This window comes from Dysidea avara, chromosome 1 (assembly GCF_963678975.1).
Source record: "Dysidea avara chromosome 1, odDysAvar1.4, whole genome shotgun sequence".
In the NCBI taxonomy this organism is placed as follows: Eukaryota; Metazoa; Porifera; class Demospongiae; order Dictyoceratida; family Dysideidae; genus Dysidea; species Dysidea avara.
Window position 1 is genome coordinate 62,623,219 of NC_089272.1, and position 19,666 is coordinate 62,642,884.

General features: G+C 37.3%; 1 protein-coding gene across 1 annotated transcript in view; it reads right to left on the minus strand.

The window, feature by feature from the left end:
- Positions 1–49: 49 nt before the first annotated feature.
- The window catches only part of LOC136240273 (uncharacterized), a 33,075-nt gene continuing 13,458 nt past the window's right edge, over positions 50–19,666 (minus strand). Inside the window, exon 2 of the mRNA XM_066031216.1 lies at positions 50–897. Within this exon, the coding sequence (XP_065887288.1) occupies positions 50–897 (848 nt within the window). The remainder of the gene's footprint in view (positions 898–19,666) is intronic.

Below are 19,666 nucleotides of genomic sequence, written 5' to 3' on the forward strand. Positions count from 1 at the left end.
CCTTAATAGCTACAAGTTTCAGATGTGCAAAGGCTGCTTCATCTCTTTCTTAATTATCAATAAAAATTATGCCATTTCCCCAAAATTCTCTAACTAAATGATTGGAAAGTCTTTTTCCACGTAGGTGCGTAATAATGTTTCTAGATATAACTGATTTTTCATTTTTATTGAGATTTTTAGCATGGGTTGCTACCATCACAACAACAGGAATAAAACGAGAGATTGAATCACTATCATATCCCTCATATCTGCTGTGAATAGTGTGCAAAGCTATCTCAATGGCTTCAAGGGTGGTCAATTCTTTTCTTGTTTTATACTCACTGTAATCACTAGCATAGCGATGTCGTCTGATAACTGGAGCATCAAGATCTTTAGAAGCATCAAATATTAGAAACACAACATCGTGTGATGCAAGGAAGAGAAATTGAAGTTCATAATAAATCTCCTGACCACCAAGATCATAGATTATTACTCTGAAATCACCATCAGGTTTGTCTTCATTCTGTAGTAACTCCTTTGCCCTGGCTATTTCTTCTGGTCGAAATCTTTGAATCCTTTTTTCTTCAAACATTTCATTACTATTCAAAGATTCAGTCAGACAGTCTTTCATTTCACATCTGTAATGTATAGAAACTTCCCTAAGTTGTTGTTGAATTTCTTTTTCATTCCAATTTGAGACAAAGATACGGCCAACAGTTAAAGTGTTTTGGATCTCAACCTGGAAAGTATCTGCTCCAACTGTTGAAGATTGATTTGGTTGAAATGGTTTATCTAAAAGGGAAGCTACTGTAGACGTTTTGCCAGCTCCCTCAGCTCCAAGCATTACTATCTTAAATTGGTTTGCTTTGCGTTCTCCTTTAATGGCTTGACGATGGGCGATGACAGCTTTTACATCATCTACAATATATGAAACACAAATCAAATTATATAATCAATTCATACAAAGTGCATACAGATGTGTGATGTTTATAGATATTCAATTACAAATATAATGTTAAATCACTGAAATGCACATTCTGCTGACAATGTATGTTTTCCTCAGTTCTTATTAGTGTTGTTTTTGTACTACAAAACTACTTTGTAGTTCTAAAGGGTGGTACTTTTCAGTGTATGGACTGATATACCGGACTGGAACATTTAATTGATTGGGCTTACATACTTTTGACTGGATTTGCAAAATGAGGTCTTCCACATACATTTCCACTTTATAAACTTTGACAATTCATAACTTCAGATTAAAAGATCTATTTCCTTGAAATATGGCCAGTAGTGGGCACTAACGTAGTCGAATAGATGCATGCTCGTATGTATTTTGTTAGCATAGTTATGATCTAGCGAATGGAAGCACGAAAGACCCTTTTTCACAAATCCAGTCACATTTTTTGATTTTTGTACATGCCACGGTTGAATTTATTGATAGCTAAGGCAAAGGGCCTTCAGGGAGCTTGAAATCCGCTCTGAATACAAGCAATGGAATAATCAAAAACTGTTTACATTGAACACCCCTTGTGGTAAAGCACACTCTATCAGAGAGTATACATATGTGACCGGATCTGTGAAAACCCGACATAATGGCGCATTATTCAAATTCTTAATTATTGAGTATTTATAATCTACTTAGCCAAGTATATGCTCTGGCCAAGTTTCAGCCTCATATGGCAACAACGTTTGGAGTTACAGCCCTACAAAGTAGCAACAACAGAAAGATCGATTTGTACAGCAAGTATTAGGAAAATAAATTACATGCGCTTACAAAAACGACTGTAACTTACAAACACAATGCAGTACAGAGATGCAACTTGCACCATTGTGTTCGCCATGAATAGGGGAGTCCATTACTATGTAAGGTTTTTCTTCTATTATTACCATTCTTGACTGCATACAGAGATGAAATCAGTGGAGAAAAATTGATCACGTACGATCATTTCGACGTGACGTAAACAAACGCCCATAACTTACGTATCCTTCCGATTTGTACAGCAAGTATTGGGAAAATAAATTACATGCGCTTACAAAAACGAATGTAACTTACAAACACAATGCAGTACAGAGATGCAACTTGCACCATTGTGTTCGCCATGAATAGGGGAGTCCATTACTATGTAAGGTTTTTCTTCTATTACCATTCTTGACTGCATACAGAGATGAAATCAGTGGAGAAAAATTGATCACGTACGATCATTTCGACGTGACGTAAACAAACACCCATAACTTATGCATCCTTTAGTCTACTGCAACAAAACAAAGATTTTTTAACTCCTCTTGAGTAGGCAAATAAGATGATATCCAGGTTTTTATCATAGGACCCTTCCTTCACAAAGAACATAAATAATTTATAAATTTTTTTTGATTACATTTTACCCATTGCAAATCAATGGCTTATACTGAAAATTTAGGCTTGCACCATTATGTCGGGTTTTCACAGATCCGGTCACATATACTACATACGTAAGCAGTCATACAACAATGTAACACTTTGCACAGGCAAATCAAAAGGATTCTTTTGGTATAAACATGTCATGGAGGTGAGACCTGTGGATAGGGCTCTAGTTATGCTTTCTCATTATTAAATCCACTCAAAACAAAAAAGCAAAAAAGAAAACAGCCAAGCCTTATAAAAAGAGTGTGGCCTCCAAAAGCCTGGATGAAAAAAGTTGTGAAATCAAATGATGATGACTAAAGATGAATAGTGCTCTACCAATACAGATAATATCTACCGATTTGATATAAAAGCCAAAGGATCTATGTTAATACTGGTAATATTATTGCTCTACAGTTTTGTGCTTGCTTGTTCATGGCTATGGCAATATAAAGTTGTATTATTTTATTTGCAATTATAGTGTTTGACGAAGTAAACTCCTTGCAAGTTAAATAAGCATAATTGTACTATAGGGTTGGGCGATATTCAAAAAAGTGCACCACGTATATCATGTCATGATATTCAATATTATCACGATATTACATGTAAATTAGAAAAACCATGTAATATTAATAACAGCAAGTTTTTCTGTAACTCGTATTGTTGTATCCATCCCAAAAAACAACCGTTAAGCTACAAAAATTACATGCAACCATATGTATATTAAATGTAATTCACCGCATTTGTATTACAGCTAGATATTTCATTTCGCAAGCAATATATCACGATATATCATAAACTCGATATATCACACTGTGTAAAAATACGTAGTCTCGATACAGTTATCGTCTCATGCTTTCATCATGATAGCAACGATATATCATTACATTGCCCAACCCTACTGTACCATTTGTCTATTTAGACTTTTTTATTTTTCAGTGACTTTGAATAGAGTATTTCTTTTTTCATGCACAACATGATAAGTTGCAGTTACTCAATTTTTACAAAGCAAATCCTCCTACCCTTTTATGTTAGAACCAATGGAAAATCTTCAAATCGAAGCTGATATTATAGCCATTTTGGTACCGATCGGCAGGGTAGTACACTACAAACAAGACCCATTCATGCCAATCATCATCATCATAATCATCACAATAAGTGCTGTGTTAGTAAAATTGATGACAACAGGCTGGAAATAGTATGGATCTTTGAACTTACAGCTTATTGTTTTACTGTAATTTAATATATTGTGCACTATATCCCAACTTGTCTCAGTACTTTAATCGATGTGCTATATGGTCCCTACTCTAGTTGAAAATTCCAAATTTTTTCTGTGTACTTGTTTGTTAACTTTTTAAAAATTATTATGACTGGTGAACCCACCTATACTGCATCTGAATAGTGATGCGCACCCCAGCTATATTAATTATCGTCTGAAAAGTGAAGTATCTATTATGCTCCGTTGCCTACTATGTTCAAACTGTTACACAGCAGTACGAATTCAAAAAGTACTCTGCAATCAAAATAGCCACTACGAAAAATATGGACGATTTCTGTTACGAAGGGAAGCTATCACGTGCTACCACCAAATCGACACTTTTCACTGTCAACAAAGATGAATGGGACACAAAGGAGGACACTGGTAAGTCCATGAAGAATGTATTGTACGTACTGCGGCATGCCAAAAGGCACCAGTCGGGTTGAAGCAATGTCAAACACTGAAAAAATCAAGCCCGTAGCCTTAATCGAGTTACACTTGTCTGAAGACATCAGTCAGTTACTTACTCAATCAGTAGAAAATTCTGTTAAGTAAATTATTTTTTAAATTCTGTAGAAACTTGTTGAAAGTGTTTCGGGTCGATCTGAAAGCTTTTTTGAGCTTAGTTTTACCTAATTCCAATACTGCCTCATCGTCACCACGGAAAATTGAGGCTGTTTTTTGGGTGATATTATTATGTGGGCCACGCCTACTCCTTTGTGGTCCCTACTATACAGTTACTATCGTACTGTATGATAAGTACATATGTAATCAAGCTCTATAGCCTCTGATGATTAAGCACTGCTTATGTTGCAAAATCATATGACAAAGAAAGGTTTGGACAATTAACGAGATGACAAAATGGGACAGGCAAAGTCTAGTCATGTGAAACAAACAGAATACAAAATGTTATGAATGGGCTTTATCCACAATGACATCAAGAACACAAGATGGCCATGTTATTTGGTGTTAACATCTCAGGAAAGCCACAGAGTCTAGCTTGCAGGCTAATTTGGGGACAAAATTGGGACTTCGCTGGGGCGTACAAAATCTCTCAGACAAAAGGGTTAGTGCCACTGTTAATATCTGTTTGATTTTCTGCATTTAAGAGATAGCTATGCCAATCGGCATTACAGTTATTCTTTAAGCAGTATTACTGCACATATTTCCCCCACATTAAAGATTCTGTAGCCGCTGGGTGTATCCACAATGCATGTGCAATTATATAAAGTAAAACTAGCACACAGTGTGTAGCAATTACATATTCCTCAGCAATAACTACTGTAGTATACTATCATATAACTATGGAGTTACAATCAAACTGTTTGACAGCATGCAGCAATGCATATATAACACTGTGACCTTTGATTGCAGCGACTGCACAGCATGTGGCGAGACGGAATACTGGCATACACAGTGGCAGCAACCTGAGCAACTGTATGACACACAGCAAACACATACTTAACACTGTGGCATACACCATGGCAGCAACTGTACAACACGGGCAACTGTACGGCATGTGGCAATACAGAACACTGGTACACAAAATGGCATCAACTGTACAACGTGAAGCAACTGCACGGCATGAGGCAACACATAACACTGTGGCATACAAAATGGCAGCAATTGTACAACATGAAGCAATGTACAGCATGCAGCAACACATAACACTGTAGCATACACAGTGGCAGCAACTGTATGACATACTGTATAGCACTCGTATTGTTGTATCCATCCCAAAAAACAACCGTTAAGCTACAAAAATTACATGCAACCATATGTATATTAAATGTAATTCGCTGCATTTGTATTACAGCTATAGTATGTTTATGTTGAGCTGAATCACAGCTAAAAATGAAATGTGGATTTTTTCTCAACAGATTAACATTTCAGCCAACCAGATGATTATTGGTAACAGCAAAGGTGTCAACAACAGACACGTACGGTTTGGCTCCATTACAAGTTCGGGAAACGGCTGTAATGGACACTGTATTTGTATGGCTTCCCCATAGGAAATGTATTGTGAAAATTTTGATTGGCTGTAAATATTATGTCAACCATTTGAACTAAAAGATTTTGAAATATTTTTAGCGGGTCAAGCAGTACTACAAATGAGCCAAATTTCAAGAGCGTGAGTAATTGCATCCATGAGTTATTAAATGTTTTTGAGGATTCAGCTCAACGTGAACATACTATAGATATTTCATTTCGTAAGCAATATATCACGATATATCATGAACTCGATATATCACACTGTGTAAAAATAACCTCAATACAGTTATCGTCTCATGCTTTTATCATGATAGAACAATATATCATTATATTGCCCAACCCTACTGTACTATTTGTCTATTTAGACTTTCAGTGACTGTGAATAGAGTCTCTTTTTTCATGCACAACATGATAAGTTGCAGTTACTCAATTTTTACAAAGCAAATCCTCCTACCCTTTTATGTTAGAACCAAATGGAAAATCTACAAATCGAAACTGATATTATAGCCATTTTGGTACCGATCGGCAGGGTAGTACACTACAAACAAGACCCATTCATGCCAATCATCATCATCATAATCATCACAATAAGTGCTGTGTTAGTAAAATTGATGACAACAGGCTGGAGATAGTATGGATCTTTGAACTTATAGCATATAAAATTTGAACTATTGAGTAGATTTCAGCTAGAATTTTCATTTATACCTGTATAAGGTAGAAAATTAAGTGAGGTGAACAACCGTGATAGCAGGTTAAGGATTTGGGTGCTCAGTATGGAGGTCCTGGTTCCAAAACCGGTAAGTTTTTTTTGACATTTTACATGTACCTTTTTTAACCCTGTGGTGACCATTTTATTAGAGTATTAATTTCAACCCCGAGATTAACAGTTGTTTGGTTTTTGCATTGTAACTCTGTAGCTGTTAAAGTGATTTCTTTCAAACCACAAAAGGTTTGAGCTATGATTGTTAACCTATATGCATACCGATTTTTAAGTTACTCCCATTTTCTAATGCAAATAATCATCAACTATTAATCAAATTTATACCAAACTTGATATGTGATTGTGCCGCAACATGCTCTTAAAATGTACTAAAGCTCAAGCTATGTATTTGTATTTTATAATGGATTTTGTAAAGTGTGAAAAGAATAATCTAAGCCCCCCAAGCCTCCTAAACAAAGAAAACACTGAAGAAATTAAACCGAATTTTAAAGGCTCATATTTCACGATTGCACTAGGCAATCTTGGTACATACGTGGGGTGCCAAAGGTGGCGGCTGTTTGCAGTATCACAATGATTAAAATTTGAGAAAGGAGCATGAAGCTATGTATGTGTAAAAATCGCATTTTTTTCTTCCTGTAAACATACGTTCTCATGTTGTGGCACACCAACTTTCTTGGCCACACAACACACTACCATGTGTCTTGAACAGTACGTAAGTAGTAAAAATATACAAACCTATTAATATATAAGCAAGATAGACTTTACATTGTTGGGCTCAATGATCTCCTCTGGCTTACAATTTAGACTCCTGTGGCTCTGAATAGAGAACTAAATCTCACAATCCAATCCTTTGATTTGATTAGTGATAACTGTGTAGAGATAATGAATGTTTGGGCTTTTCTGGTCACCCAAAACCAAAATCACAATACCTAATATGGTATCATGGCAGTGTTGGAGTGGTATAAACAAACCCAAACGTGTCTACAGGGATGTCAATTCAGCCCAACCAGTGCTTTTTGGCATACCACAAACTTACTTTTGTCCTCCTGTGTACCATTTCTTTTCACTGACAGTGTGATATGTTGATTCTCAGTAATGTATTTGATTTCCTCTCAGCTGATTATTACGTACGTTTATAATGAAAATGTTGTAGGACTGGATTGATTAAAGAACTGTTTCCTGTACTGTTCTTTGTAATGCTGTGTAACAGGCTGAAAACTATAAGCATAATGGCACTTCACTTTTCAGTAATAACTGATAGTTGTAACGTGTGTTCAGATGCAAAGTTAACGATGTTCCTTATGTTCAATGAATTATGTAATATAATCAGTCTTTGTTCAATAGCGTTTGATTTTTATAAATTTGTTTTAGTGCAGAGCACAACATATTGCTTGGACAGAATGACCACTCAAAAGTAAACGTGATTGACCATCTGCAACATTACATGATCATGAGTTAGTAAGCAGAAGCAGGGGTCTGGGGTTAAGAGATTAAATCTGAGATCAACTTCAATTCTTTATCACCAAATTTTGATGCACGCCTTTTTAAGTGAGTGCATTTCAAGCAGTCTAATGAAATAGCCATTAATCATTCACAGGCATAACTAACTTTAGAGGCAGAATCTTGGTACAAAAGTAACAAGGCTTGTTAAATGAATTACCGTTTGTGTGGGAGTTATTGTTGACTTCATTTTGAGCAGGTACAGCCCAAACCAGGCCATTTTTCTTGCAGACACCATTCCATATGCAAAACCATACAATGTCAAAACTTATAAGATGGAGAACATAGTTTGTTGTTCATTCTATTATAGCTTAAAAATTAAAGCTCAATATGTATAACCTAGGAAGCTTATCCAGTGCACAACAGTTTGTTACTAGATGACTTTCCGAACTGTAGTGAAAACAGGCATATCATCCTGATGTGTTTTCTCTCAAGCCTACTAGATACAGTACACTGCATTGTACAAAGTTGCCTACAAAGATCATCAAAACAGTTCACTCATAAGCCCGCATACAGCTATGTGCATTTTCTTCAATATGTGATGTATTGTGGTTTATAGTCTAGTCACATGAGGGTGTGACACTGTCTGCAGTGTGGGTGCTACACTTACAGCTGCTGACCACATATACAACATATATAGATTTCTTCAGTGTGGTGCCCATGGATGCCAATAGCTGGAAATGATATACAGTGTTAATGCATACTGTTAATCTTAGCAGCCATGCAGGCCACTTGTACAAACTAGCATGTTTTCTGACATCACATCATACCACATGTGTAGTAGATGTAAACCAATCTTGTAAGCCTGAAATATTTATCAACATTGAAACCAGGTCACTACTGCTGGCCTGGATGACCTGCTGACTTGAATGGCAATTTGGGTCAGACCTGACCGGATTAATTAAAATTAAGACATGCCCCAAGAGCTAATAGTATATTTTCAGTGCTTGACTAGCATGTTAAGTACAAGGGTAGTTATAATTATAAAAAGTAAGCAGGCAAATAATAATAATATTAGTCAGTGGGCGTAGCTCCACATAAAGTTTACAGATAACAAGAAACGTTTCACGGGTGTGGTGTTACGCATACCTAACACATCACAGTATGGCATATTCCTGATGTTAAATTGGGTACAACTCATACAAAACAAAACTTGCCAGTCACAACACTAGACCATGTCTTGTACAATACCAACTGATTAGTGGGTGTGACTCCACATAAGCCTGCAGGCAGTTATGGGCATGCATACCTACAGACTACAATGCCACTGATAAATGGGTGTGGTTACACACATGGCTGCAGTCATCCTGATAAGTGGGTGTGGCTTAGAAAGAAGCTGAGTTGCATCTGGACTTGACCATATGACACGTTTATACACTTCCATATCATCCAACTAATTAATTTACTTTACACGTGACCCAATCCAGGTCAGACCCGAATAATCTATAAAACTGGTCAGACCTAGATGACACTGACAAAATGTGACCTCAGTTGACCCGACCCGGTTTCAACACTGATATTTATGCTATTCCACCAGTGGGTAATGTCTGGTCTTGATGATAAATATGTAGCTACGTACATTCACAATACTGGTAGATTACATATAGCAATGGTTGTTTGATCAGAATGTGACAAGCTGTGGTATATTTTATTATATACTCCATGCAGCAGTTGAGCGTTAAAATAGGTATGTCCATGAAATTAAACATGACTGGCACCAGATAGAGCTGATGTCTGGGGCAGCTAAGACTGTATGTTAAAGTATTAACAGACTTTTATCATTGAATCATGTTCTACATTCAGCCTTTTGCTTTAACTTTAACGGGCTAGTATTTTGGCTGCCGTTTTTAAGTCAGTGTAGAAAAAGGCATCCAAATTACTATACAAGTAGAGTTAAAGGAATCCATGCAAAAACAGCTAAGCTATATGAAAGGACACGGCCATCAAAAACCAGGGTGAAAAAGTTGCAAAGTCAAAGGTGGCGGCCATGAAATAGCTGCAATGATGTTAATGATAATGATGCATATATACATCCAAAAATAAAGTATATTATTATTATCATTTCAGCCATGTAATGGCCACCACCTTTAACTTCACAACTTTTTTCACCCACGCTTTTGAAGGCCACACCCTTTTATACAGATTGGCAGTTTTTGCATGTATTTAACTTCTCTTGTATTTTACATACCCCCAAGGCTAACCATAAATGTGACCCAGTCTGAGAAAACAAGTCTTATCGCCTATTTAAAGTGTCAAGAAATGCTGGTTTTAAGTATTTAGTGCGTTGTAACTCACCAATGATTGAAGCTATGTGTACCAAATTTTCACAAGTTTTACACCAATTCCTTACCTTCCAGAGTATCCACTGAGTAAGTAGCCAACAAATAAATTTTCCACCATTTTAGATAGTTTTAAAACAGTGGTTGACTGTATCAAGCGAGCTCCAAAAGGGGAGGGGGGCAGGGGCCCGGAATGAGGGCAAGAGGCTATTTAAAAATTGAAATGGAAGGCGTAGGGATGAATTAGGCCAAGTTTTGGGCCATCGAGGTCAATGAAAGGAAATAGACCAGTTCATTTATTGCAAAAGTATTTTAATGAAATTCATAAATGTACATACGTCACAACTGGATGCTGAGGGTGCTCAATAAAATACATTACGACCATTGGGAAAACTATGATTGGCAGACTTTAAACTACTGTAATCCAGAAACTATACGGTAGGCTCTATTTTTGCATAGCCACAAGAAATCTTCAGTCTTATAGATATCTTGTAATGTTCGTCCGCAGTAAATTGAGCAAAGCGTTTAGGAGATACAGTCCTCCGAAGTTGAACTATGCCTGGACAAAAGTGTACTGTGTGCGGAAACACTCAAGACAGTGATCCAACTGCCAAGTTTCACAGAATCCCTCAGCAAAGAAACACCCTATTGCTAGGGCTACATGGATGTCGGTCTTCAATTTTCATGAAGAGGATATAAAGGAATGCACCAGAGTTCGTAGTAGGCATTTTCCAGATGGAGATTCCAAGAAAACACCAGATATGACTTTAGGCAATAAACACTGTTTATTCGTGTATAATACTGCACTATTCTGGCGTTGTCAGACCCTACAGAATAGTAGTCTCTCCCCGACAGACTGCGGTCAGGGGTGAGACTAACAGAATAGCTGGCTAGTAAGCAACACTTCCATTATCTCATAGAACTAGCTAGCTACTCTCGAAGCAAATATGTAATGCGTTGTTTTAGCCTGGAACCTATGTGTGTTTTCAGCTAGGCTTGTTTCACAAGGTGGCTATGATGTCTGTTGCTCTACTTTTTTAGTTGTGCTACCTTGATGTGTTTGAGGCAGCCAATCTTCTACTGGAAAGCCAGTTTGAGGGAAAATTCTATTGCTGCTGTGGCTGATGGGAGCTTCAGCTGGACTGTTGATTGAACACAATTATTTGTCATAATTTCATATTCAAAATTACTTATATACTGTAACATTAATCACTCAATGCATGCCACATGTTACGTTGTGTGTATATGTGTATACATTCATAGGAAAGAGATTTGCCTCTGCAATGAAACTACACCTGAGATGTAAACATGCAAGGTCATGTAATGACACAAAATTTCTGTTGGAAACTGATACCTCTAGCAACACTAGCACTCTGATTTCTAATGTTGATTCAGCATCACAACCTTCCCTGCAGGTTGTTGAAATTGGAGATCAGTCGCCATCCACTGATGATCAACATGTGAAATTACCAGAAAACTCCCAGGACAATACTGCTGGCAAACAATTACAACAACCTGACCCAGTTATTTATGAAACTTTGTTAGCCAAAATTGAGCTGCTTGAGGCTGAAAATTTAAAATTAAAAAAACACACAATGAAGAGTATTTTAGGATAGAAAACATTATGCATGATGATAGGCTAATGCGTTTTTATACAGGTTTTGTTAGCTACAAAATTTTTGATGCTTTTTTTGAATTTTTAGGCCCAGCTATTGAACTACTGGGGAGCTAAAGAATGTCAGGGTAAAAAACGACCCAAAAAGATTGACACAAAAAAACAACTTTTTTTAAACCCTCGTTAAACTACGTCTTGATTTTCCCATTAAAGACTTAGCAATAAGGTTTGGGTTGTCTACTGGCCTGACATCTCAGTACATCACAACCTGGATTTGCTTTCTTTTCCACCACCTAAAAGAGGTAGATTGAATGCCCACAGTGGAGCAGGTTTGGGCTACACAACCAGCCTTTTTTAAAGAAAAGTTTCCAACAACTTATACTATTATTGATGGCAGTGAAGTGTTTTTGGAGACCCCATCTGACCTATACATGCAACACTGTGAAATTTTTGGTTGTATGTACCCCTAATGGCTGCATATGCTTTATGTCACAAGTATATGTGGGGTCTATTTCTGATGTTGAATTGACAAGGTTGAGTGGCCTGTTGGAAAAGCTTGAGGATAAGCCTGGTATAGCAGTCATGGCAGCTCGTGGGTTTACCATTAAAGATGCATTGGCAAATTTGCACATTGAACTCAACATTCCACCTTTTCTTGATAGCCGCAAACAGTTGTCAGCAAGTGAAGTAGATACTGGAAGAAAAATTGCGTTTGTTCGGATTCATGTTGAACGAGCAATCAATAGGTTAAAATTTTATAGAATCCTCAAAGGTACCATTCCCATATCAATGGTTCATTTAACAAATCAGATTGTCTTTGTGTGTGCTATGTTGACAAACTTTCAACCAGCTTTACTTCCAGTAGAAGCAGATGTGGACGTGGAATGGTACTTTGATGATCTTACAGAAGATTCCGGATCTGATGCAGATTAGTTTATGCTAAATTTACAAATTAAACACATACCTAAGTAGATGTCATGTATTCAAGTGTTAAGTTTGAGTACTGGTTGGCCTACTGCATGACATGGGCTTACTCTTTCTGGTGCAAGGCAGTTGTCATAAAAAGAATTTAATTTAGGGAGAATACCTTCCCAATACCTATTGTTGAAGTGAATTCTTTGTATGTGTGTGTGTCTTGGTGTGTAAATCACAAAATCACACTATGGCCGTTCACCAATAGCCATTTGACCCTACACCTGGCTACTGTATGCATGATTGTCTTTTAGGACAATGTCTCCAGTAGAATTGACAATGCAGAAAAATCCAGAACTTTGGGCAGCTTCATATGGTGTGGTTTCTCTGGCTGAATAAGGACACTTTATTTCAACAAATCCAAATGGTTGCTCAGAATTAGAAGGATCATATACAGCTCCATCTGGCAAGATGTGAATAGGAAGGGTTGATAATAAAACCAGATGGGCTAACCAGCAGATCAGGATGTCCACTTTGGTGCTGCAACAATACGTATTGCTCTAAAGCAAGATTTCATTATCAATGCCGTATTTCATAGCAACAGAAGTATAGTTGGGTGGTTGTAAAATGCTGAGAACTAACTTCTCAGGTGGTGTGTTTGGCTGCCGTGAAATTATTTCTCCAAACCTTGAGGCAGTTAAACGATATCTTCTTGCCTGAAACCATGCACTTGACGAACACTGCTCTCTTGTGTTGCATTCTATTTCTCGAGCAGCATCTTCAGTGACTACAAGACTCTTCTTGAATGCATCTATGGTCTCTTTCAATCCCTCTACACTTGGTATATTAACATCAGATGACTGCTGTGCCACTTGAGACTGTTCCACATAATCAGAATCTAGTAAGACAGAGATACCAAGATGGTCACCTTTTACCTTTATTAATATCTCAGGAATCAGTTCTTTGGCATTACCACGGAATTTCAGTGGTCTGGGATCAAACTCTGCCAACTGGGCTATCGATATCTTGACTGGTTTGTCTCGTTCATGTTTTTTAAACACTGTTGATGACATCTGTTGGGTACTACCCTTTCTATTCTTAGGAACTACCCATGTACAAGGCAGAGATGTGCAAGGTACTTCATCTTCATCATTGCTCAGTGAATCGTCCAGATTTGGTGGTAACTGAAGAGACTGCTTCAAACCACTCAAGGCAGATAAAATTTTTGCAATGCACCCAGAACGACGAAGAAGCATGTACACACGATATGTATCATTCTTCATTGATGTCTTCATAGTGCACTGCACATGGCAATAGTCCGGGTGATGGAGGTTGACTCCATTTGTTCTAGCCTACCACAAGTCCACTGTGTGTAACCACGAGTCAGTGCTCTGAAGGTACCTTCTTCGCTTGATCTCCCTACGTGGCCACCCAGGTATGAGTATACTAAATCTATAAGATTGAAATTTAAAAGCTATACAGATGTTCTGCCAGACACTTTTACTTTACCTGATGGAACAATAGGCAGCAATAGGGCTATATTCTGGTAGTTGTCCTTATTGACTGCTCTCCATCCATGAAGTGGTTTACTAGGACAAGCAGGGAACATCACAGTCTTTCCACTATCACTCAAAGACTTGTATTTTTGATACAAATACGATCCATCGATGTCTACTACAGGTGTTTTTTCTGTAACAGCTTGCTCAACCCTACGAAAACGATTGTAGGTAAATATTTGGCCTGCACAGTTGTTGTCAGCAAGGTTGCCAATTAGTAAATGGCTTACCAAGCAACTACTTGAGATTTTCTCCACGAAGTTTGAGCCTTGATTTCTCGACATAAGAGCCACTGACGTAGTGCAGTAACTTTGTGCCTCTCGAAGGGTTTGTGAAGTTTCGCCCCTGGAATATCATCTTCAGTGAGTACAACCATCTCCGCATTGAACGTGGCAGCAGATCGACTGTTTTCTGAATTCATTGCGTTATATCTTACCTTCCCTTTATCGTATTGATGTCGGACAAGAACTGGAATTCGCTGCTAAGACTATAGATTTCTTGTGGCTAAACAGAAATAGAGAATTCCATATAGTTTCTGAAATATGACAGCTTGAAGTCTGCATATCATAGTTTTTCCAATGGTCACAATGTATTTTTTTGAGTATCCGCAGCATCCATTTGTGATGTAAACGCAATTAAAATTAACTGCTTCTTAAATGAACTGGTCTATTCACAGCAGAGGTAGCTACTTATTCAACACCACAGAGCTGTACAGCCACATATAGCCATCTACAGGCTGACCAGAGTTCCATTAAGGCCCCACACTGCACGTATGGATCACCACTGGGCTTGGGAAAAGTATAGCTAGCAAAACCAGATCATTCAAGTCTAACTGATTTGATTGTGGAATTAGATAATTTATTCATGTAGCTTTGTGTTCTGGGTGAACAATCCAATCTGCTGACATAAGGGCGATAAGACCAGTTTTCTGAGACTGGGTCACAAATTGGATTTGAGGGTTTGTTTTTATACAAATCATTGTTCTTCTTATCTATAGATACCATGATGAGTAAGACAACTAGTGCTCTCTCTACCAATTAAAAGCAGAAAATACCTACCGATTCAATACCAATGCCAAAGGATCTATGCAACAACCAATAGCTAAGACAAATTGAATAATCTAATCTAAATATTGATTATAATTTTGTGCTTGGCTAGGCTGCTGAGTGCTTGTATTTAATTGCACTAGTGTTTTATATATAACAGGTAAATCCATTCCAAGTTAGATATCTATTAGGAATTTTATTTTGCAGTGACTGTTCTATTAGAATATCTCAATTTTCATACAAAATGTGATAAGTTGCATTTGCTCAACCTCTAAGCAAATCCTGCACCTTTTATGCTACAATTTACGTACAATTTCCAGCCTGTTGTCACAAGGTTCACTAGCATAGCACTTAATATAATGATTATGACGATTGGCATGAGTGGATCTCGTATTACCAAAATGACCAGTACTAAAATGGCTATAATATTGGCCTTGATTTAATGGTATAGTATCATATTGCAGAGTTCATTAGATTATTTTTGTAATACTCTTATAGAGCACACTATCTTAGGATTTCTAGTCAAGACACATGGTTGTGTGTCGTGCGGCCAAGAAAGCCAGTGCACCACACTGTGAGTATATTTATAGGAAGAAACAAAATGTGGTTTTCACGCATATATAGCTCCATGCTCCCTTCTTGAATTGGAATCATTTTTATACTGCAAACGCCCTCCACCTTCAGGACCCCACATACCAAATTTGAGCAAGATTGCTTAATGCAACCGTGATTATAAGCCTTCGAAATTTGGCTTAATTTCTTTGTTTTTTTTCTTCTTCGTTTTGGGGACTCTGGGGGGCTTAGATTCTCCTTTTCACACACTTTATAAAAACATTATAAAACACAATTTACACCAAACTTGGTAGGTGATTGTACCACAACATGCTCTTAAAGTGTACTAAAGCTCAAGCTACGCATTTGTATTTTATAATGGATTTTGTAAAGTGTGAAAAGAATAATCTAAGCCCCCCAAGCCTCCTAAATGAAGAAAACACTGAAGAAATTAAACTGAATTTGAAGGCTCATATTTCATGATTGTATTAGACAATCTTGGTACGTACATGGGGTACCGAAGGTGGCGGCTGTTTGCAGTACACTGTATAACAATAATTAAAATCGAGAAGGAAGCACGGATCAAGCTATTTATGCGTAAAAATTGCGTTTTGTTTTTTCCTGTAAACATACGTTCTCATGTTGTGGCACACCCACTTTCTTGGCCACACAACACACTACCATGTGTCTTGAACAGTACAAAAAATATACAAACTTATATATTATACAAGCAAGATAGACTTTACATTGTTGGGCTCAATGATCTCCTCTGGCTTACAATTTAGACTCCTGTGGCTCTGAATTGAGAACTAAAGCTCAAAATCCAATCCTTTGATTTGATTAGTGATAACTGTGTAGAGATAATGAATGTTTGGGCTTTTCTGGCCACCCATAACCAAAATCACAATACCTTTATGATATCATGGCAGTATTGGAGAGGTATAAACAAACTCAAAAGTGTCTACAGGGATGTCACTTCAACCCAACCGGTGCTTTTTGGCATACCACAGATTTACTTTTGTCCTCCTGTGTACCATTTCTTTTCATTGACAGTGTGAGATGTTGATTCTCAGTAATGTATTTGATTTCCTCTTAGCTGATTATTATGTACGTTTATAATGAAAACTCTTCATATTTCCATACGACTGATTGATTAAAGAACTGTTTCCTGTACTGTTCTTTGTAATGCTGTATAGCTGAAAACTATAGGCATAATGGAAATCCCTTTTCAAAATTCCTGTGTATACCCCTGCATAGAATAGCCTACCTCAGCAATGAAACCGGGTCGGGTCATCCGGGTCAAATTTTCTCCGGGTCATCTGGGTCTGACCCGGTTTACAAATTATCCGGGTCTGACCTGGATTGGATCACGTGAGAAATGAAATTGTTCAATTGATGATGTGGAAACTTATAAATGGGCGTGGCTCGTAATGTGATAAGTGGGCGTGGCTCTTTCATGAGCCACGCCCACTTATCACATTACAAATATACGCTCAGCTACGCCCATTTATTAGTAAGTGCAGTATGTAGCACGAAACTGAGGGTATCTATGCTCGCTCAAGACTAGCCGAAACATAACTCTTATTGCACGCCCCGGCTTTAATTAATCCGGGTCACATCTGGGTCAAATCCGGGTCATTGGGTCATCCGGGTCAGCAGTAGTGACCCGGTTTCAACACTGGTTTACCTCCCAAGTTCAATTAAATCAATATAATCATTCCAAAGCACTGGTTTTTAAAATGCTTTTAAATCTATTAGAACATTTCACAAACTACTATCAAGCTCAAATACCTATGCTACATTGAAATCTGGGACACTTACGGGAGATAGTGAAAATAGAGTGCAAAATGCCTCATCTATTAAAGTTATTGTAATTAAAGTGCAATTAATACAGTAAACTCCAAAGCCTGCCATACTGTAATTCCAAAACGAAGTTGTGAACCTCTACTCAAACAGGTGAAGAACGTGTAACCTTTAAGCATTAATAATCACAATGTCATGTACTTATATTTCTGCTTCCACTTAGCTGCCATCTTTGATTTTACAATCATATATTAAGAGTAAATAAATGTTCTGGTTTCCTTCCTGGTCATTTTCTGCTGAATGAATTGCACTATCATCATACAATAATTTATAATATTTTATAGATTTTCATGTCTCGTAAACACTCTTTTCTTACAAAGATGTACTAACTTTCTACATTACCTTTATTTTCCTCTATAAATTCCATGTACTGCTATGTCAAATGTAGTGTACCACATCAAAAAGTTGCAAAATAAAAAAAAAACATGGTTAGCTGGTCAATATTGGGGAATTCGTAGTACCAGAAACATACGTATAATTAACTTTGCACTGCCTTAACAAGTATTAGGAAATTAAGTTCGATTAGGGATCATAGACAAAAAGTAGGAAACAAGGGAGGTCACCTACACCTGCAGATATAACAAGGAAGGCAGCCTACAGTAGTATATCTACAGGTGTAAGCAACCTTCCTGGTTTCCCTACTTTTTTCTATGATCCCTAATCAAACTTAATTCCTAATTTTTCCTTATACTTGTTTGTTTACTTCTTTATAACATTACTATGACTGGTGAACCTGCACATACTACAGCAAAAGAAAGGATAGCGCCAGAATTAATGTTTTCCGTCTAAACGTGCATCCCACCCATTATCAGTTATTGACTCGAAAATAAAGTGAACATTACGCTTTGCTTTCAGCTATGTTTAGTACGTTATACATCACTGCAAACGAAAAATAGTAGAAGTTCCTCTACAGTCAATCCAATTACCATGAAAAATAGAGACGATTTGCACACCCCAACTATAAAGTATTGACTCGAAAGTGAAGTGGTGATTACGCTGCACTTTTACTTATTGTCAGTCTGTTTCATAGCATTACAAACGAAGATGCCTCGGCAATCAATCCAGTCACCATGGAAAATATGGACAATTCCCATTTACAAATGGGAAGCCATGCATTGCACTAACACGAATCAACACCTTGAACTATAAAAAGAAAAGGGACACAAAGGAGGACAAAGGTAAGTCCATGATGCATGTATTTTACATACTGCAGTATGCCAAAAGGAATGAAACGACGTCGAACAGGGCAAACCAGTAATAGCCTTAGCTGTTATCAAGTTGTGCTTGTCTGAAGGCATCAGACAGGCAGTTAGTCAGTCAGTAGAAAATTCCGTTGAATTAATTTTTTTTAAAACTGTAGCTACCTATTGGAAGCATTTAGGGTCGTACTGAAGGAACTATTGGGCTTGGTTATAGTGCTCGGCAATACCATGATATTACCGTATATATCAGGATATTTACATCTGATACCATCTTCAAATTGTAATATCGTCATAATCGTATTTCAGTAATTCTCTGTATTTAGTGTAACTCTGCATATTTACACATAAATATGCTATTCTTTGATGGAAGTGCTAGTCAAATTATATTCTAAAAATTTTTAAGTGTTGGTTACGTATTTCTTGGAAAACTATTTTTGCTGTACCACCTAAAGTATGGGATATTGTGATATTTAGCAATATCGTGATGTTTCAGATGGTGATATATTGTTGGTGTGAATTGTGTTATCACCCAGCTCTACTTGGTTATATACCTAACCAATACTGTCAAAGTACCACGATGGTAAGGAGATTCATAACAAGTAAGCCACTGTAGTTACAGTGTTCATTTAACCTTCTCCAAGTAGCCCAGTAAACCTGTAAGAATTAAGTTACCCCACCTAGTGTCGCCATGCATGCCCATATTGTGTAAATACGTATTTCCAAAAAGTTCTCTGCGGGTTTAAGGGTTAAACATGCAACATGCACGTATAAAAATCAACACTTGTACTATGATATGACTACAGTCGTTTTC